The sequence below is a fragment of the Hyperolius riggenbachi genome, chromosome 9, assembly GCF_040937935.1.
Source record: "Hyperolius riggenbachi isolate aHypRig1 chromosome 9, aHypRig1.pri, whole genome shotgun sequence".
NCBI lineage: Eukaryota > Metazoa > Chordata > Amphibia > Anura > Hyperoliidae > Hyperolius > Hyperolius riggenbachi.
Window position 1 is genome coordinate 72,671,162 of NC_090654.1, and position 21,796 is coordinate 72,692,957.

General features: G+C 43.9%; 1 protein-coding gene across 6 annotated transcripts in view; it reads right to left on the minus strand.

Annotated features, from left to right (window-relative positions):
• FGD5 (FYVE, RhoGEF and PH domain containing 5) overlaps positions 1-21,796 on the minus strand; it is a 321,938-nt gene that overhangs the window by 132,360 nt on the left and 167,782 nt on the right. For all 6 annotated transcript variants that reach the window (XM_068253043.1, XM_068253044.1, XM_068253041.1 and 3 more), the window contains one exon: positions 19,325-19,454. In XM_068253043.1, coding sequence (XP_068109144.1) covers positions 19,325-19,454 — 130 coding nt within the window. The remainder of the gene's footprint in view (positions 1-19,324; positions 19,455-21,796) is intronic.

The window sequence follows — 21,796 nt, forward strand, 5'->3', positions numbered from 1 at the left end:
CCGGGGTTCGGCAACAGAGAATCAGAAATATCGAGGTACAAGATCAGAGTTCAGGAGGATAGTCAAGGCAGGCAGGAAGTCATAACAGATAATCACAATCAAACTAGTACTTTAGCTATCAACAGAATCTATCTTAGTGTAGGATTACAGCTCCAGCTGGTCCCGGCACACTAACGGATCTGACTACGGATCTGGGTGCTCCCACATATGTGATCGCACGCCAGACAAAGAGCAAGTGAACAACCAGCAGTATATATACTCTAGGACCTTTCCAGGACCTCCCTAATTGCTGGTCCAATGAGAGCAGTGGAATTTGTCAGCTGACCCAGCTGGTCAGCCGACACCCTTCTAACTGCTATTTAAACTCTGCCTCTGTGCTCGCGCGCGTGTAAGTCTGAATCTTGGTGGACTATCAGTCCCAGCCACACCAGTACTGTTTTGCAATGTATCTAATGCGGGGGTCGCCTCTGATGTGGATTCCGCCGTTACCAATGCGGATTCCGCCGCACTGCCCATGCGGCATGCGGCGTTTTTTCCGCGTTGTGACGCCATGCTGGACGCGGAAACAGCCGCCTCACCTCGAGAGACGGCGGCTTTTCCGCGTTTCCTTACACGCTCTTTTTCTTTTCTTTTATCTACACAGTGGATCTCAAGAGCTACCTAAACCGGGTTGCCTAATCGCACCACAAGGGTATCAATCCAGATTCCTACCCACTTCTGTTACTTGATCCATTGGGTGACAGTGCAGTGCAGACTCAGTATGGTCATGCTACCAGCCTCCAGACAAGTGAAGTGTCTGGGGCTATGGAGGAGGGCGGAGGGAGCATGAGTGGTGAGAGACGGAGCAGCCTCCCTCAGGTGGGAAGAACAATGTGATCAGGTGTCAGGGATCGCTAAAGACCTGGCATACTGGATCTTTAGAAGATATCAGGCTCTCTCTGTACACACGCTGGATACACAATAAAGACCGCCTCGGCTGAGTGTAAGGTGCAGGTAGCTCAATAACTGGCATGATTCTCCTTTCCATATTTAAGGGACCCTACATAAAGCTAGATAAACACGGATCAATTATGACTCTCTTGTTCCGATCAGAAATCAAACAGATTGTGATTGATTCCTACATGACACCGCATGCTCAGTCTGCATAGTCTATCAAGCAACAGTCTGACTGCAAGCTTTGTCTCACTTTATGCAGTGCTACACTATGTAGCCGATGAGCCCTCACCACTCCTCCCTCATCTACTCACACAGACATTTTCCAGCATATCCAATCACACTTTCCACCCAAAATCAATTAAGAGTAAATTAATCACATGGGGCATTACGCTTACAGCCACCTTGAAACTTAAAGTAGAGCAATTGATTGTCCTTATATTATTCTAATTCTAGCAGGAATGTAGGTCTGTCTGGGATGTTTTATTTTTTTGTGCCTTTACACCATTAAAGCTGTATATTATTTATTTGTATATCTTGTCTATAGAGCAAGGGCGTATGTGTGCGCGCATGCGCGCTGACATGCGGCGCTGGCGGCGGTAACAGACCTACAGCACGTTTTTAAACAGGTTTAGGTCGACTAGTATGAAATATTGTTGCTGTGGAAACCTATTATGACATTTTCCTATTTTTACATTTTTTGGTGAACAATAAAAAGTATATTATATTTAATTTTAAAATATTGATATTACTGCATACACTTTCTTCATTGGTTGACTCTCTCTTAAAAATTCCGACTATCTTGTATATAATGTATATAATAAAAAGTATAACAAATAAATAAACTCAAAAGACTTCTTAAAGATAAGGCAGAGAACCCAGCTGTGGAGAAACAAACTAAAGCTGAGGTATTAAATGCATGATTTGTTTGTCTCTAATTCAAGTGTGTTTTTTGTCTTTATTTTTAAGCATAAATTGCCCAAGATAGGAAAAAGTGCAGGTACAGCTAAATAAAAAGATATGGCACCTGGCCTAGCTGGCCTAGACAGCTTTATTGGCTCCTAAAGACTAGGGGCCTGATTCACAAAGCGGTGCTAACAGTTAGCACCGTGGTGAAAAGCCCTTTATCACGCCTAAACTCAGTTTAGGCATGATAAGAAAAAACTTGCGCGAATTTTCCGCGCGCAAAGTTTTGCGTGCGCACTTCGCGCAAAGCTCCCATTAAGCCCTATGGGACTTTGCGCGCGCGCGTTCGCGCGGTAGCTTCGCGCGAGTTAGAGCACAAAGCGGTGATAACTTTGCTAGTGCAAAGGTTATCACGCCTAAAGTCTTTTAGGCGTGATAACTGAGTTATCACCGCTTTGTGAATCGAGCCCTAAGCATTCAATGTAAAACAATGTTTGCCATTATGCACAAATGTGGATGGAAATGCTGGTCGAATCGCTAACGCAAGCGATTCGGCCGGGGGTGCCATTGTTCTCTATGGCAGAGTTTCCCCACGTGAATTGCCTGCGGGGAAACTCTGCGGATTCGGAGCGAAAACCGCTCAAGTGGAAACGGGCCCTAAATGAGAGTTTACTCCCCCGGCTCTCTGCATTCCACTGACGAGATCTCCCTTCAGTCAGGGGCACCACTAGCTACTTAATACTGAGGGTACCTCTGGCTACCTAATGCTAAGGGACACCTGTAGCTACCTAAGACGGGCAAGAGAAGTAAGGGAGAAGTAACAGCTGGGCCAGATGTGCAGCTCGGTGGGGGTTTGTAGGCTCATGGAGGGCGAAGTCTAGGGTACCAGGACATCTGTGCCTATAGGCTACTGTGATGCAAATCTGGTCTTTATGGTCTTAGAATAAGAAGTATATTCACCCCTGGCCTGTACCATTTACATGATTTATTATCAGTGCAAGCTACAGAAAGCATGGCTTACTTGGCGTAGGATTAAGAACATAACGAGACAAGATAACCATTTAGTTTTTAGTGAGATCTGGCCTTCCTAATCTCGAGTGGTCTCAGTCAGACCCCCTAGGCAATTTCAGAATTAACGGCTAATAGATCTAGCCGGAAGGTATAGCTGAGATTTACTGCTGTACGGCCCAAGCAATTATGTAGGTCAATAGAAGCAATTATAAGACACGTTTTTATTGAGAAACTTTAGAGCAATAGGAAATAGTCTTTCTGCAGGAGCCATAGGACACAGATAGATGAAATCACACAAGCCTGGGGACTTAATAAAAATAGCAACGATTAGATCTAGCTATCTGCTTTCAAGTTCCATTCCATTCTGCACTGTTTCAATGGGGAAACACACAAGTAGGTGCCTTGTCGCCCAAACTGAGGATCTCTACAGTGCAGGCAGATTCAGACACGGAAGACTAATAATGGGATCTGCAAATGAATTTTCATTGAAAACACAGTTTCTGCTGCTGTCAGTGTCCCATTTCCATGAACTTCCCTCACTGCCCATCAGGGGCATAACTAGAAATCACTGGGCCCCCCTGCAAAAGTTTGGATGGGGCTTCGTCCCCCTACACACTCAATAGGGGCTGTCTACAAATCTTTGTCTACAAAACGTTGTATGATTCATTATCAGTGGCTGAGCAGATGCAGTCATTACAACAACAATTGTGTGTATGATTCATTATCAGTGGCTGAGCAGATGCAGCCCTTACAACAATTGTGCAGAGAGCAGAAAGCTTTTTCTCTCATTGCCCTTAGTTGTCACTCTCAGTACAGGGCCCCCCCGCAGCTACAGCCCTTGCAGGGTCTATTGTTATGCCCCTGCTGCCTATGCTGATGAGTATGGTAAGTCAGAGTAAATCTCCCCAACAGGGTAAAAAACAGCAATGAAGAAAAACTTTTTTAGAGTGGGTAAACGTAGGAGCCCTCGTCATTTTCTTATTGTTTTGACTCATTTCCTGTCCCCAGAAATACAGGGCTTCACATTGAGGCCATGGTTGTCCCAGGGACAGGATATTTTTTTATTATTGTCACTTATTTCCTGTCCCCAGAACCACAAGGTTTCACATCGAGGCCATGGTTGTCCCAGGGAGAAGTAACACAGAAAGCAGTAAAATGCAAATAGTGTTATCCCCTTTCCAGACATTTCATTACTAATATTTTTGTCTTCAAAACCAATGTCTGGACTTTAAAGTCCCCCATCCTACTAAATAATCTGGCGGTGCACCCTACGTATTGGAGAAGACTGAGGCACTTTGCTACACTCTGCTCATGTCACAAGAACAGCCAAAACAAATATGTATATATTTGGATTTTGTTTAATTTCTCAAATATGTTCTGCTTATTTTATGTAGAGGGTAGGGAAACAAAGGTGGGAAACTGTAAATACATTTAAGGTGTACAAATAAGATGTGCTATCACCATGCTCTGCATCTGGCAACAGGAAATATTCTTGATATACAGGCACAATCTCTAGCCGGGATATTTTTGTCCTTTCTATTTTCTACCTTTTTTATTTGCCTCATATTTACAAACAGACGCACAGGAATTGACGCCCCAGAGTGGGCCATTGTCCGCTCATTGTCTGTGTTTTGACTGCGCTGTTTACAACCTTATGGAGGGCTCTGATGGGGAGAGGGGGGGGGGGGGACTCTGTATGATGTACGAGCGGTGGAATTGAGGGAGAGGGCCCTACCGGACTCCCGAGGATATTTCTGTTTATCAGTTTCAGACAGAAGGGGCGAGGAGCTCAGTGTTAAAATTAGATCCCACCCTTCCACTGCCAGAGCGCAGCGCAGGCCTGGTGACTCATGTGGGTCTGTTCAATAAAGCGACGAGCATAACAAAAAAAAGCACATTTTATAAGCATTTGCCAAGTTTCTAAGTGGTATTTGCAGGTGTTACATATTCTATAGGCACTTAAAGGCAGGTTAGTGTTAGCTATCACGTAAGGGTAGGTTAGTGTTAGCTATCACGTAAGGGTATGTTAGTGTTAGGTAACAGGATAAACTAATGTAGTGTCACGTATCAGTTGAGCATAGGTTAGTGTTAGGTATAGCTTCAGTTCTAAGGGTGGGCGGGGGTACGCCTGGAGCGCAGTGATGGGGGGGTGGCAGGAACACTGGGATTGAGCCGCATGGAGGGGGCCCAACTCCTCCTTCCCTCTCCCCGGACCCTCCCCTCCATGCTCCCCCCTTCATTGCAGAGTTATACTGCAGCTGGGGGCACTTATACCTGGCTACCTACACTGTGGGCACCTATACCTAGCTAACCTATACTGGGGCACCTATACCTGGCTAACCTATACTGGAGCACCTATACCTGGCTAACCTATACTGGGGCACCTATACCTGGCTACCTACACTGCGGGCACCTATACCTGACTAACCTATACTGGGGCACCTATACCTGGCTACTTACACTGCGGGCACCTATACCTGGCTAACCTATACTGGGGCACCTATACCTGGCTAACCTATACTGGGGCACCTATACCTAGCTAACCTATACTGGAGCACCTATACCTTGCTAACCTATACTGGGGCACCTATACCTGGCTACTTACACTGCGGGCACCTATACCTGGCTAACCTATACTGGGGCACCTATACCTGGCTAACCTATACTGGGGCACCTATACCTGGCTAACCTATACTCGGGCACCTATACCTGGCTACCTATACTATGCGCACCTATACCTAGCTACCTATATTGGGGGCCCCCAAACCTGGCTACCTATACTGGTGGCACCTATACCTGGATACCTATACTGGGGGGCTAAATACGGAATCACAAATAAAGTTCTCGAACCCACGGGGGGAGCAATTTTTACACCCTCGCCCTGGGAGGAATTTAGATTAGAAACTGCCCTGGTTAGTGGCATCAGATGAGCATGGTAAATGGTAAGTGACAGGTGAGGGTAAGTAAGTGTTAGGTGTCAGGTGAGGGTAGCTTAGAGTTAAGGTAGGTATTAGGTGAGGATAGGTTAGTATTATGGTGTGGGTTAGAGATCAGGGAAGGAAAGATAAGTGTTATGTGCCAGCAGGTGAGGGCAGGTAATGTTTGGAACAGGCCAGTTGTAAGTAAGTGTTAGGTAACAGGTGAAAATTAACTTAGTATTAGGTGTCAGCAGATGTGGGTAGGTAGTGGTTGGCAGTTGGAGGGGGTTGGTGGTGTTTGACACAGTGAGTCGGTAGGTAAGTGTTATGTGTCAGCAGTGGTGAGTAGGTAGTGTTTGCCAACCAGTCGAAGTAGATCGTGTTTGGCAGCTGGTTGAAGTAGGTAATGTTTGGCACAGGGAGAATGTAGGTGTTAGGTGTCAGCATGGGTGGGTAGGTAGTGTTTGGCAACCAGTGGGAGTAGGTCATGTTGGGCAGCTGGTAGGGTTGTGTTTAGCAGCTGGTAGGGATAAGTAATGTTTGGCACAGGGAGAGGGTAGGTAAGTGTTAGGTCTCATCAAGTGTGGGTAGGTTGTGTCTGGCAGACAGTGGGGGGTAGCTAGAGTTGGGCACAGGGAGAGGGTAGGTAACTGTTAGGTATCAGCAGATGCAGGTTGGTAGCGTTTGGCATCTGGTGTGGGTAGGTAGAGTTTTGGCAGAGGGAGAAGGTAGGTAAGTGTTAGGTGTCATCAGGTGCGGGTAGGTCGTGTCTGGCAGATGGTGGGGGTAGCTAGATTGGGGCACAAGGAGATAGCAGGTAAGTGTTAGGTGTCATCAGGTGTGGGTAGGTCGTGTCTGGCAGATGGTGGGGGTAGCTAGAGTTGGGCACAAGGAGAGAGCAGGTAAGTGTTATGTGTCAGCAGGTGCATGTAGGTCGTCTTTGGCAGCCAATGGTAGCAGTTAGTGTAGAGCTACTAGTGGGGATAGGTTAGTCATAGATTTCCAGTAAGGAAGGTTTCTGTTTGTATGCATGGAGTTTGTATGTTCTTCCTGTGTTTGTGTGGGTTTCCTCCAGGCATAAAATTAGCCTTATAGTGAACCTGAACTCTTGCACAGGACTGAAGGAAAACACAGAGAAATGCACCCTGCATGTATTTAGAGAGTTTAGCCTGTCTAATTCCCCCCCCCCCCCCCCCCACTGTAATTTGATCTCTCAGCTGTTTCAGCTCAGGAATCTCATCTGCCACGACAGAGCAGCTAATTTGTAAACACAGGATGTTAAGAATATGCTGGCTTTCATGAAAACAGAACATAGACACACTGCAGATTTATGGCAGAATTTGTACCAGCTGTAGCAAAGAAATGTTTCTCTTTCAAGGTTATTATGCTGTTGTGTATCTTTTAGAGCAGAGATGAAGTTCTGAGTTCAGGTCTGCTTTAAAGTGAATCCAAGGTGAAACTAAACTTTTGTAACAATCCTCCTACTCTTAAAAATGACTATTTTCTAGATATCCCATGGTTTTATTGTTGAAACATTTACAAGCTAGATTATGTTTTATTGTCTCTGCTCAATGGCAGTCCTAGAGTGTCCCAGAGCAAAAATACATGATACATGACCTTCTTTATCTATCCCCTGCAGTCAGACGTTGTTCTCTGTAGGAAAAGGTTTTATGGCTGTCGTTTCTTATCAGTGAGGGTTACACTATAATCTGACAAGGGTCCGACAAGAGAGGAGCTGTCACTTGCATGCCTGAAAGTTAACGTTTACAGGCAAAAAAGAACCACAGCCTAGCTATTGATATGTTTAGCATTGTGTATACAGTCTACAGTATCTCATTATGTCACATGTCATCTGGGGTACACTTTAAAGGGAACCTTAAGTTAGAGGAATACGGAGGCTGCCATCTTCACACCCTTATAAACAATGCCAGTTACCTGGCTGTCACGCTTAGATTTTGGCTTTAGTTGGCAGCCTCCGTATTCCTCTCATTTCAGGTTCCCTTTAAGGCCCTCAGACAAGAACCATCTAGCATGTGTACAGTGTCCTCTGACCTCTCATTGGTACCTAGGCCAGTGATCTGTCTGGGAGGTGAGAGGTGGGGAGTGGGGGGGCACTAAAGAGAGCCATACAAAGCTAGGGATGTACTACAAAGGTCTTTACAAAGCTGGGAAAACGCTACAAAGCGCCTTTGTAGGGACACACTGGAGAAGGCATTAGCAGAGGACCCTGCAAAGCTGGAGATACGCTAAAGGAAACCCTTACATATAAACACAGGTGAACGTAGTAAGCTGGTATCATTTGAGGGACACTGGGATTCTAAAGGGGCCCATACACTGGTCGATTTCAGCCATCGATCGATGGCCGTTTCGACTGTTCTGATCGAATTGGTTAGAAATCAAGCAGCAGAAAGCATGATCGATCGGCCGATCGAATTCCGGACGATTTTAATCGATTTGGATTTCAGCAGCTTCTGCAGAGGCATGAGGCGGTGCATCTTCTATTTCCTCTCACAGCCAATCAGCAAAGAGCAGAAATGTGGGAGGGGAAGAAGGGGAGATAAGGTTTTTTTCTGTTTCAATCGTTTTTATTGAAGAAAAAGTTTTGAAGGGGAAAGAACAATTTTACAGCATGACATTGCAATTATAGGGATAAACAAAAGCAATACAGTCATTTGATGCTAAACTTATTGTAACTCATACAATCATAGGACACTATTTATCATATATCACATAACTGAAGGATTAAACATTAATTCCCAGGTGTAATCAGGCAAAATGTCCGGGATGCAAACTTGCAGGATAACCCGACATCCGTCACAAGCCCCAATGGGGTCGGATGGGGACTAACCAACTGTATCTTGTCCAGTACCTTTGGCCATGAAACCTGTCTTCCAGCGAAGTCAGGTTTTGCTAACTAGCTAGCGTAAGCATAGATCAAATCAGTTAGGTACTAACTGCAACAATGGATATAGACTGTAAACTGGAAAGAAATGACTTCGTTTTAATTTAGCGGTCATTATAATATCGTGGTATGAGGATCTAGCATCCATAACTCCACAGTAAGTTCTAAAATAAAAGGGATTCAGCGGATAAAACAAGGTGCAAAGAAGTTTAAGAGTGTAGGAAAGTAAAGATAGAGAAAGAAAGGGAAAAAGTCATAGAGAAGTTGTAGAAGTTCCGGAGACGAGGGATGCCCCAGCTGATCCTCCTTATACAAGTTATCCTTGCTTATGATAAGTAACCATGACAAGGTCATTGATTACGCACCATCGCTATTTGTTCAGGGTTTAGTAAGTAGGTTATTAATGGGTCCCAGATTTTGTGAAACCTTTTCATATTGTCATTCATTCGGGCCCTCAATTTCTCGAAGAACAATATATTGCCGAGCCTGTTCTTGACCGCTTCAAATGAAAGGGATTGGGTGTTCCAGGCTGCCGCTATTTTGATTTTAGTTACAGTAAAGATAAAGTTGATGAGAGTATTTTGAGTAGGGGATAGATTGGGGTATGGACAGCCTAATAGGACATGGAGAGGATTCCGTGAAACTGGGGCATTGATTAGGGATGATGCCCAGGTACAGACCCTAATCCATAGCCTTCTTACTTTTTTACAATTCCACCATATGTGGGCAAAAGAACCCGTCATTCTACATCCCCTGAAACAATTTCCCGAGCATTTTTTATTGTACTTGGCCACCCTCTGGGGAACTAGGTACCATCTAAACAGTAGTTTGTAATTTATCTCAACCAGGTCAGCATTTATTGACGTCTTGGGGATGTTTTCCCAAATATCACACATATCAGTGTAGTCAACTTGTAAGCCCAGTTCTCTTTCCCATTTAAGTATGTAATCCGGTTTGTTTTGAGAGTGTGTGAGAGTGAGCTCCCTATATATGAATGAAATTACCCCCGATGCCTGTGGGTTAGAGTCACATATGTTTTCAAAAAAGGTCCTGCTCGTGAGGGATTCCGCGTTTGCAATGTGTTGTTTCACAAAATGCGTAATTTGCATATAGCGAAATAACTCAGAGGGCGGGAGCGCGAACTTATCACGTAGGTGGCCTAGGGACTTCATGCCGGTATCAGTAATAAAGTCTTGGATCCTGTAGAGTTTAGCTGAAACCCACCACTGGTATGGGGCAGAAGAGTTTAAAGCTGCAGGGAAAGAGGGGTTACCCAAGAAGGAAAGAAGTGGCCTATGGGCAGACATTAGTCGACCAGAGTACTTGCAGCTATCCCATACCTGAAGAGAGTGTTTTATAATAGGGTTACTTATTTTAGCACGATGAATTGGGGTGAGCCACAGGAGGTTGTTGATATTGATAGGGGACGTAAGCTGGTCCTCCATGTCTACCCAAGTAGGCCTATCGTTGTCTAACTGCCAATTTGCCAGGATGGCCAATTGTGCTGCTTTATAATAGTGAATGATATTGGGTACTCCCATCCCCCCATCAGCTCTCAGACGGTAAAGATAGAGTTTTTTAAATCTCGGTTTCTGGATCCCCCAGATGAAGCTATTTATCTTCCGCTGGAGAGATTCAAGGAAAGAAAAGGGGAGGGAAATAGGCAGTAATCTGAAAGCATATAATAGTTTAGGGAGAAGGGTCATTTTGATGGCCACTATACTGCCTAGCCAAGAGATTGAGTACCTCTTCCAGCACTCCATCAGATCCACTAGCTCTTTAGCAAGAGAGGGGAAATTGTGTTGATAAAGTGTATCATAAGAGTTGGTGAGATAGATGCCAAGGTACGACAATCTGTGAGAGTCCCAGTCAAATTCGAAAGCATCTTGTAGTGCCTGCATTAGTTGGGATGGAAGGGAAATATTTAATGCCTTTGACTTTGCCGGGTTGACATTAAGTCCCGATACTCTACCAAATTGCTTCAAGATCCTATTCAGGGCAAGAATAGATCCTGTTGGTCGTGTAATGCAGACTATTAAATCGTCAGCAAATAGGCCTACCTTATGCATTTTCCCCCCCAGTGGTATACCATGAATCTCCGAGCAATTCCTAATCTGAATAGCAAGAGGCTCTATCAATAACGCGAATAATAGAGGGGAAAGGGGGCAACCTTGGCGCGTGCCACGCGAAATGGTAAAGGGGGGATATTTAAACCCGTTGTAGGCCACTGAAGCTAAAGGATATGAATAAAGTGCCTTAATCCAATTTACTAGATTAGTGCCAAAACCCCAAGCCTGAAGTGCAATCCTAAGATAAGACCATGAGACTGAATCAAATGCTTTGGTGATGTCTAATGAAAGGAGCATAGATGGGAGTTGGGAAACATGTGCCTGATGTATCAAATGTAACATACGCCTTACACCATCACTAGCCTGTCTGTGTGGCATAAAGCCTACCTGATCTTTATTTATAATTGAGGTAATTGTAGAGTTGAGACGAGTAGCTAAAACTTTTGCCAAAATCTTGATATCAGTATTTAGTAATGAAATAGGGCGGAAGTTGGACCATTTTGAGTGGTCAGTGTTAGGCTTTGGAATCATAGTAACAGTAGCTGTGATTGACTCTGAGTGAAACTGTGCCCCTTCAAGTATACTATTAAAGGCTAATACTAGTCTGGGCGCAAGGATGTCGCTAAATTTTTTGTAGTATGAAGCTTTGAAACCGTCAGGTCCGGGCTGTTTATTTGGTTTAAGTGATTTAATAGCTTGCTGCACTTCCCCCAATGAGATTTCTTTTTCCATAAGCTCTTTTAGACCCTCAGGGAGTGCCGGAAGAGGTACCTCAGACAAAAAGGCTGCAATCTCGTCTACAGAGGAGTTATCTGGGGAGTTATACAAATTTTTTAGATTTTGCTGAAAGATCCCCACTATTTTAATAGGGTTTGAGGTAGATTGATTTTGGTCTGATTGTAGGGTAATGGGCTTAAATGCTAGGTCAGGTTGTCTGAGACGGGTGGCCAGAAGGGAGTCAGGTTTGTTGTTTTTAAGATAAAATTTTAATTTGGAACGAGAGATTTGGTTCTCAGCTTTTTCAGTCATGCATAAATTAAGCACTATTTCCGCTTTCCGCAATTCATTTTTAGTATCGGGCCCAGGATTATTTTGAAATTGGTCATATTGGACTGAATATTCATTCTCTAGCTTAGTGAGTGTTTGCTGTCTTTCTTTTTTCCGTCTGGAAGCTATCTGTATTAATACCCCTCTTATAACAACCTTGTGTGCTTCCCAAATTGTGAGGTCTGTTAATCCTTCGGATTTTTCGTTTATAGTAAAGTAATTAAGAAGTTCCTGTTTTACTTGTTGAACTACACTATCTTCCGTGAGGAGGTAATTATTTAGCACCCAACGAAACTCAGATGGACGTTGCGTGAGAGAGGAAACCACCAAAATGTTCATGTCATGATCAGACCATGGAGTAGGGTGTATGGAGGCTGATTTGATCAAGGGCAAGGCAGACAGCACAGTCCAGCAATGATCAATTCTAGAAAATGATGCGTGCGGGTTGGAGTAAAAAGTAAATTGCCTCTTGAAAGGGTTGAGTTCTCGCCAAGTATCTACTAGTTGATAATCAGAGAAGAGATTTCTGAGTTTCTCGTTTTGTTTTGAATCTGTGTTAACCGGCGGAGTAGATTGGCCAGTAAGCTGCTTGTCCCAAACTGGGTTGAGGCTATGATTGGTGTCTCCGCATAGAAATAGCAGACCTTTGCTGTGTACCGCAGTGACGTTTAATAGATGCGAGATAAAAGGGGCCTGTTTGGTATTAGGAGCATAATATGAGACCACTGTGATCTGCGTATCTTGTAGCAGGCCCGTGACCAAAACATACCTGCCCTCAGGGTCAGATAATGTTTTAGAGGGGGCAAAATTAAGACTATTTTTGAAAGCAATCAGCACACCTCTTTTTTTAACTGTAGCGCTAGCATAGAATACCAGTCTATAGTCTTTGAAGAGGAATTTAGGTTCGTGGCCAGAAACAAAGTGAGTTTCTTGTATACATACTACATCAGCATGTAGTCTCTTGAATTGTTGGAAAGCTTTAGTTCTTTTTAGAGGAGAGTTGAGACCTTGTGCATTGATCAATATTATTTTTATAGGGTGCGTCATGGAGGCTTCTGGACAAACAGTGCTTTATGAACATCCCTCGTCCCCGGAGTAGGTGAGAAAAGATATAGAGGAGGAAGAAAGAGGAAAGAATAAGTAGAAGTGAGGAGAAACAGACATCCCCACTTAAGAGTCATTAGAACAATAGGCTCACAACGAGCTACCCAGTTTTGTTTTTTACCTCGACACCTGTAGGTGGCCAGGTAAAGGTGTCCCAGAATGGAAAACCAAAAGGGACGAGAGGTACATGGAGTGTGCACGGAGTATATTCCTATTAGTGTGAGGTATATAGCATACATTCGCTGTATAAGCACAGGGCAATTGAGGGTTGTGGATCTGACTTATAGTCAACATTATTTTTGTGGGAGGAGGGTTGTAATATGTCCAGGTGTAGCATGCGGGGTTATAACCTAGAACCATGGAGATAAGGTTTTTTTAAAGGGGCCCATACACTGGTTGATTTCAGCCATTGATTGATCAGAAATCGATTCATTCGAATTAGCCAAGCGATCGATTTGCAGCCGATTTCGATCGATTTGCAGCCGATTTGATCTATCTGACTGGGTGGAAAATCTAGGTCGATCTGCTGCTGGCAGCAGATCAATGGCCCAGAGGGTTGCATTGGATCTAATTGTGCAACACAGCATTTAGATCGATTTCCAACAGATTTCATTCTGAAATCTATTGGAAATCTGTTCCTAGTGTGTGGCACACATCAGATAGATTCCTGTCAGATCCGACGTGACAGGCATCTGACAGAAATCTATCTGATGTTCGAATCTGCTGCAAATCTATAAGTGTATGGCCACCTTAAGGCTCAATACAGAGGTACTTGAAATGTGCAACACCCAAAGAAAGGGGGTAATGCTGGAGGAGCACCAGGGAACCCCAGAACTTTTGGTGCACTTTATTTTTTCAGTGTGGCGCTACCAGTTTTGGCCACATCCATTCCATACCCATTCAGCCATTAACAAATGTAGAGATTTCTTCTTGTACTAATCAGAATGCATCAGTTTATAACGAATATTTAGTGGCAGAATTCTGAATCTGTCCTATTGGCAGCTTTATTTTCGTTTCTGAAACTCCAGGAGCTGCTAATATGCAATCTAGCTGATTACCAGAATTATGTTGTGTCTCGCCTAATACAGTATAAGCAGTAACAGTAACCGTCATGGTGCCTAAACACCCACCCCCCCTCCCGCAGTGGTGCCTAACCCTCTAACCCTAACCCCCTGGTGTTGTGTAACCCTAACCACCCCCTGGGTGGTGCTTAACCCTAACCACACCCCCCGGTGGTGCCTAACCTCAAACCCCCCCCCTGGTGTTGCCTAACCCTAACCACCTCCCCTGGTGGTGCCTAACCCTAAACCGCCCCAGCAGAAAAACCCTTTTACACATAGAAATGATAATAACTTTGATAACGTAAAATCTGTACATACAAACAAAATAATATAACACAAACGATAACGTTGAAAGCTTCTAAAACGATAACATACTTCAAAAACTTTAATTTTCTAATGTCGTTAACAATATTTATTGGGCGCCCTTTTTTCCTGCTTTTTTTGCCGTATTAGCGATAGTCTATGGTGGCAACCTTTTCATCCACTAGCCGCCGGCGCCCTTTTATCCTGCTTCTATGAAAACAATGTTCATTTTTTTTGTCCACTCAGCAATGACCTCTGACCACAAAGGTCCTACATATATTGCAATTATTGCACATGCAGCTATCTGTGCCAGTACCACATACAAATGTACTGCTTTGCTAAAGAGAGAGTGAGGTTTTGTGTAGTGGGTCAGTTTAGATGGCAACAGTTCTTGGTAGAGTTCTTCTTTAACTCACAGCACATTATGAGCGAGGACAATAGTCCCTTGTGGAAAGACACTCTGGCCCTAATGAAAGTGTCTCTGTCTTGCAGGGAGTCAGGAAGGAGGTCTGTGAGGAAGGCAAGGGGCACAGCTGCTGTTTTAGCATGAGTGATGGAAATCATTTTGTGTTAAAGGAGAAACCTGCCCGTTCCAAGAGCAGCCAATCAATATGAAGACTACTCTAGGGACACAGCAAAGCTTGTTTGTATCGTTGTATGAGCTTTTTCATTGACTGGTCTCTAATAAATCATTGTAATGTACCTGGTCATCCAGTTGCTGTCCCATGTAGCACAGCCTGTCAGAGCTTCAGGCTGTGCTCATTCAGCACCCCTTGCAGCAAAACAGTAGCCTGGCCTGCTGTTAACTCCTTCAGGTCACATGGTCAAATGATTAAAAGACAACTGAAGTGAGAGGAATATGGAAGCTGACATATTTTCTTTTCCTTTTAAACAATGTAAAATTGTCTGGCTGTCCTGCTGATCCTCTGCCTCTAGTAATTTTAGCCATAGACCCTGAACAAGCATGGAGCAGATCAGATGTTTCTGACTGAAGTGTGACAAGATAAGCTGCATGCACTGGCGTAACAATAGGGCCTGCAGCCCACTTCCGGAAGTGACGTCAGCCGCTAGAGCGAGGAGTATGCGGTGGAACGCAGGGAACGTACCTGCCCGCCGCTGCCCACACTGTAACTATCTGGAGGGGAGCGCAGAGAGGAGAGCCCCGAGGTGAGGGAGAGGGGGGGGGGGAACTTCCCCTCTCCCCGTTGACTGTGGCCAAGGCTTTCCCCTCATGCTGCCACCCCTCCAGCCCCCACAAAACGGCCCCAAGCGGGCCCCAGGGAGGGAGGGGGGCCAGGGGCCCGCTCTGAAATTCTGCAGAGGGGCCTGGTGGGGCCTAGTTACGCCCCTGGCTGCATGCTTGTTTCAGTTGTGTGATTCGGACACTACTGCAGCCAAACAGATCAGAAAGATTGCCAGGCAACTGGTATTGTTTAAAAGGAAATACATACAGTGGGTTTCAAAAGTATTCGGCCCCCTTGAAGTTTTCCACATTTTGTCACATTACTGCCACAAACATGCATCAATTTTATTGGAATTCCACATGAAAGACCAATACAAAGTGGTGTACACGTGAGAAGTGGAACGAAAATCATACATGATTCCAAACATTTTTTACAAATAAATAACTGCAAAGTGGCGTGTGCATAATTATTCAGCCCCCTTTGATCTTAGTGCAGTCAGTTGCCTATAGACATTGCCTGATGAGTGCTAATGACTAAATAGAGTACACCTGTGTGTAATCTAATGTCAGTACAAATACAGCTGATCTGTGAGGGCCTCAGAGGTTGTCTGAGAGAATATTGGGAGCAACAACACCGTGAAGTCCAAAGAACACACAAGACAGGTCAGGGATCAAGTTATTGAGAAATTTAAAGCAGGCTTAGGCTACAAAAAGATTTCCAAAGCCTTGAACATCCCACGGAGCACTGTTCAAGCGATCATTCAGAAATGGAAGGAGTATGGCACAACTGTAAACCTACCAAGACAAGGCCATCCACCTAAACTCACAGGCCGAACAAGGAGAGCGCTGATCAGAAATGCAGTCAAGAGGCCCATGGTGACTCAGGACGAGCTGCAGAGATCTACAGCTCAGGTGGGAGACTCTGTCCATAGGAAAACTATTAGTCATGCACTGTACAAAGTTGGCCTTTGTGGAAGAGTGGCAAGAAGAAAGCCATTGTTAACAGAAAGCATAAGAAGTCCCGTTTGCAGTTTGCCACAAGCCATGTGGGGGACACAGCAACCATGTGGAAGAAGGTGCTCTGGTCAGATGAGACCAAAATTGAACTTTTTGGCCAAAATGCAAAACGCTATGTGTGGCGGAAAACTAACACTGCACATCACTCTGAACACACCATCCCCACTGTCAAATATGGTGGTGGCAACATCATGCTCGGGGGTGCATCTCTTCAGCAGGGACGGGGAAGCTGGTGAGAGTTGATGGGAAGATGGATGGAGCCAAATACAGGGCAAACTTGGAAGAAAACCTCTTGGAGTCTGCAAAAGACTTGAGACTGGGGTGGAGGTTCACCTTCCAGCAGGACAATGACCCTAAACATAAAGCCAGGGCAACAATGGAATGGTTTAAAACAAAACATATCCATGTGTTAGAATGGCCCAGTCAAAGTCCAGATCTAAATCCAATCGAGAATCTGTGGCAAGATCTGAAAACTGCTGTTCACAAACGCTGTCCATCTAATCTGACTGAGCTGGAGCTGTTTTACAAAGAAGAATGGGCAAGGATTTCAGTCTATAGATGTGCAACGCTGGTAGAGACATACCCTAAAAGACTGGCAGCTGTAATTGCAGCAAAAGGTGGTTCTACAAAGTATTGACTCGGGGGGCTGAATAATTACGCACACCCCACTTTGCAGTTATTTATTTGTAAAAAATGTCTGGAATCATGTATGATTTTCGTTCCACTTCTCACGTGTACACCCCTTTGTATTGGTCTTTCACGTGGAATTCCAATAAAATTGATGCATGTTTGTGGCAGTAATGTGACAAAATGTGTAAAACTTCAAGGGGGCCGAATACTTTTGCAACCCACTGTATAGCAGCCTCCATATCACTCTCACTTCAGTTGTCCTTTAGAACAAGATTTTAAGCCTTACATGACACAAAATAGGAGATAATATATTGCTAAGCCGGCAATATACAATACAACTTTGTTTTTGCACCGCAATCAACTTGTGATCGACATTACGATCGATATCTCCGCGAACCAACACTGTACTGTGGTCCTCGTGATGTCCTTCATAATGTTGACTGCGGGGCTGGTGGAAAACACAATTTTGCCCAATGACTGGTTTTTGTCTAATTGAATGTCTAAATGGGCAAAAAAATGGCATAGTGTATGACCAGCTTAAAAGGTGCACATAACGGTACAATTTTTCACTAAATGCGATCTTTTAATGCGATTTTTACAATCGAAAATAATCGGAAGGCAATTAATTGTTCACATTTACTGAACGATTCTTTCTTGAAAATTCGATCACAAAATCCAGCTTTTGGATCGATTTTATCAAATTTAGCAATTGACCGAAGAATCGTTCCTTATCGATTGCCTTCATAAATGGCAATTTTTTTTTATACAATTCGATCACTAAAATCGCAGCGAAAGATCGCAATTGGTGAAAAAATTGTACCGTTAATGGGCACCTTTATTCTGAATACCTTCTTACAGTATACATACTGTAGATCTGAGCCTGGCGTTGGGAGTCACCTTCCATCCGTTTCAAAGAGTTAAAAATGACTTTTGAATAGCTGTTTTGTTTTAATACTATTTGTACACGGCTTTTAGGGTTCTTTTAGGCTTTGTTCACATCTAAAATTGAAATAGCTGATGCCAGCGATTTTCGATTTTTGCACATTTTTTTTCCTTCTCCCGGTGCTCCACTGCGTGCTACGATTTTGTATTAAGCGCTTTTTCAAAGCACTTTTGCAGAGCGATTCGTTTTTTCACTTCCTGACACAAGTCAGGAAGTGAACACTTTGACCCGGAAAAGAATAAATACAATGTATTTATTCTTAAAAGCGCAAACGCAATCGCCGGATAATCGCCGGATAAAGCGATTTGTGAGCGTTTTGTGTTTTTCCTGTACCTTCCATTGTAGCAAAGAATCCAGATGATCCGCACACTCTTAATGAACCAAGTTCAATGTTTTAATTAAAGTTAAGTGACACATGCCATTCCATATAAAAACAATTTATTTCGGGGCCCCGTGGGGTCCCCTTTGTCAAGGTAACAAACACCATTCTGCAGCAAACAAGGTAACAAACACCATTCGCGATGGCGACGATCGGAATGACTTCATCGACGTCATGACGTCAGGGGGAGTCCCGATCCACCTCATAGTGCAGCCTGGCGGTGATTGGTCAGGCTGCGCAAGGAGTCTGCGGGGGGGGCCCTCTTTCGCGGCGGGTAGCGGCGGATCGCGGCAGGCGGAACAAACACGCAGCTAGCAAAGTGCTAGCTGCGTGTTTGAAAAAAAAACTATGCAAATCGGCCCACCAGGGCCTGAGCAATCCACCGCGGCTTTACTGGATGAGCTGAGCTCGTCCGTAACGCTCAGGTGGTTATTAAGAGTGTGCGGATCATCTGGATTCTTTCATATGTGACTTCGATCCGGCACCTCCACGGGGTTTGGTGTGCAATTCCATACGGACTTGTGGTGTTCCATTGTAGCAAAATCGCCCCGAAAATGGTACATTCAGAGATTTGCTGAGTGGAAAGTGGATGAAACACGCTGATATGAACAGTCCCATAAGGATTCATTGCACTAGCGATTTCAGGGTGTTTTTAAACATCGCTGGCACTCAAAAAAAAAAATTGCAAAACGCCCTAGGTGTGTATTAGCCCTTATAATATATGCTTAAAAACTGATGCATTATAATTTTCCATAGCAGTGCATTGTTAAAAAGCTTTCAGTGAAAACGCCTATAATGTGAACTGAGCCATAGGGAAACATGAACATCACCTTGCGCATCAGTTGTCATTTTAGTTATAACTGACAGCAACTGATATAATGGTAAAGGGCCCTAAGGGGCCTTTTACATTTGGATTACCTTTTGGACGCTTCCGTTTGTACCCAAACTGCTCTCCTCATCTTCAGAGCTCTTCTGGTCATCATCAGAAATGATGTCCTCTGCATTGCCGAAGGGAATGGGGCACACCTTGTATGGCTCAGTGTAGGCACTGCAAGCGGCAAGAGAAACAGATAGTTATACCTGGAAACATGAAAAAACACCATAACATGCCAAAGAACAGAGTGGATAAAGAGTGAAAACCAAAAATCGTATTGAAACACTTTGAAGACCAGTGTAGGGAGGGAAAGCTATTCCATGCCTTGCCTGTCCTCTCCGGAAAAGATAAATCTACAGGGTGGGTCATTTATATGTATACACCTTAATAAAATGGGAATGGTTGGTAATATTAACTTCCTGTTTGTGGCACATTAATATATGTGAGGGGGGAAACCTTTCAAGAGGGGTGGTGACCATGGTGGCCATTTTGAAGTTGGCCATTTTGAATCCAACTTTTGTCGTTTCAGGAAGAGGGTCATGTGACACATCAAACTTATTGGGAATTTCACAAGAAAAACAATGGTGTGCTTGGCTTTAATATAACTTTGTTCTTTCATGAGTTATTTACAAGTTTCTGACCACTTATAAAATGTGTTCAATGCGCTGCCCATTGTGTTGGATTGTCAATGCAACCCTCTTCTCCCACTCTTTACACACTGATAGCAACACCGCAGGAGAAATGCTAGCACAGGCTTCCAGTATCCGTAGTTTCAGGTGCTGCACATCTCGTATCTTCACAGCATAGACAATTGCCTTCAGATGACCCCAAAGATAAAAGTCTAAGGGGGTCAGATCGGGAGACCTTGGGGGCCATTCAACTGGCCCACGACGACCAATCCACTTTCCAGGAAACGGTTCATCTAGGAATGCTCAGACCTGACACCCATAATGTTGTGGTGCACCATCTTGGTGGAAAAACTCAGAGAACGTGCCTACGTGCCGTCCTAGATGAACAGTTTCCTGGAAAGTGGATTGGTTGTCGTGGGCCAGTTGAATGGGCCAGAAAACCAGCTACATCTAGGTAAAATCTTCAGCAGGCTGGGAAGATATATGTTATTGTACATCCTCTGCCTTGTCCATCCAGAAAGTATGTACACATTAAACATGTGCATGTCACACATTCCTATGCAGAGTGCAAAACACCCACAAGCACAGCAATAGACCCGGCAGTCCACGGATGAGGAAGTTGAGCAGTCATGTGACCCCTCAGTTACCTAAATATTTAGTAGCAGGTGGTTGAGGACACGTGAAATAAACATTTGGCTCAGAGTTTGGATTTAAAAAGCAACTATATTTTTAAAATGGCCCCCAAGTTCAACTGAAACCATTTTTTTAAAATGTTTTACTTACTTGAAGGTACGGTAATCAGTGTTTGTTTTTTACTGTTATTTTTTATTTATTTTAATCAGTACTACAAAACTGATTTTTTTTTGTTAATTTGTTTTGATCAGGGAAATTTTAATAGTATGGATATTACATGCATATCTTGTGAATTAAGCAGGTGGCGCACCAAACAACTGGTTTGAAAACAACAAGAAAGAGTGATTCAGCTAAATCAATGTACAAAATCCTATCGACTGCAAGCACTGGTAACAGGGCTGCCTCCGGGCAACCAGCTATTACTGTTTCAACTTACTAATGTAATTACGATCTCATATAAACATTTATTATGTAAGGTTTTAATACAAAAAATGTAAAATGACATGAATAACACTAACTTTTGTAAAGCATTCATCTTCCATAGGACTCAAGGGCCCATATGCAATTCACTTTTTCTCCTAGATATTTTGATGATACCAGCCAGCAAGAAAATATTCAAAATAAATTTGATAGTACTTTTTTCCCAACTTTTGGGTACTTTTTCAATTGTAAAATGCTGAAAAGTTAGTTAAAAGAAAAGATGAAAATTATCTCCTAGAAGATAATTCAGGTGAAAAAGTTAATTGCATATGGGCCAAAGTGTATATCGTGTTTCCACTTAAATGATAATATCCCTAAAATAAGCCCTAGCATTATTTTCCAGGATCTTTGAAAATGTTCGAAATATAAACCCTACTCCAAAAATTAGCCCTAGTTACAGTTCATAAAAAGGTACATTTAAAGAGACTCTGAAGCGAGCCTAAATTCACTTTTTTAACTTCTAGCCATGTTAAGAACTATAAGCCCTGCTAAACTGCCGCTATCCCGCGGCAAAACTATGGGTTTATACCCCCCAAATCCCCTCTGCTGTGTCTAGGGAGCGCTTCGTCATGGAGGCAGAGCTTATGGCTGTAGCTCTGCCTCTTGGCGCATCAATACCCGCTGATCGCCGCCTCTCCCCGCCCCTCTCAATCTTCCTTCACAGAGAGGGGCAGGGGAGAGGCGGAGATCCGTGCGGCGATTGACGCGCATGGAGGCAGAGTTGCAGCTGAAAGCTCTGCCTCCATGAGCAGCAAAATCCACGACCAAGAAAGA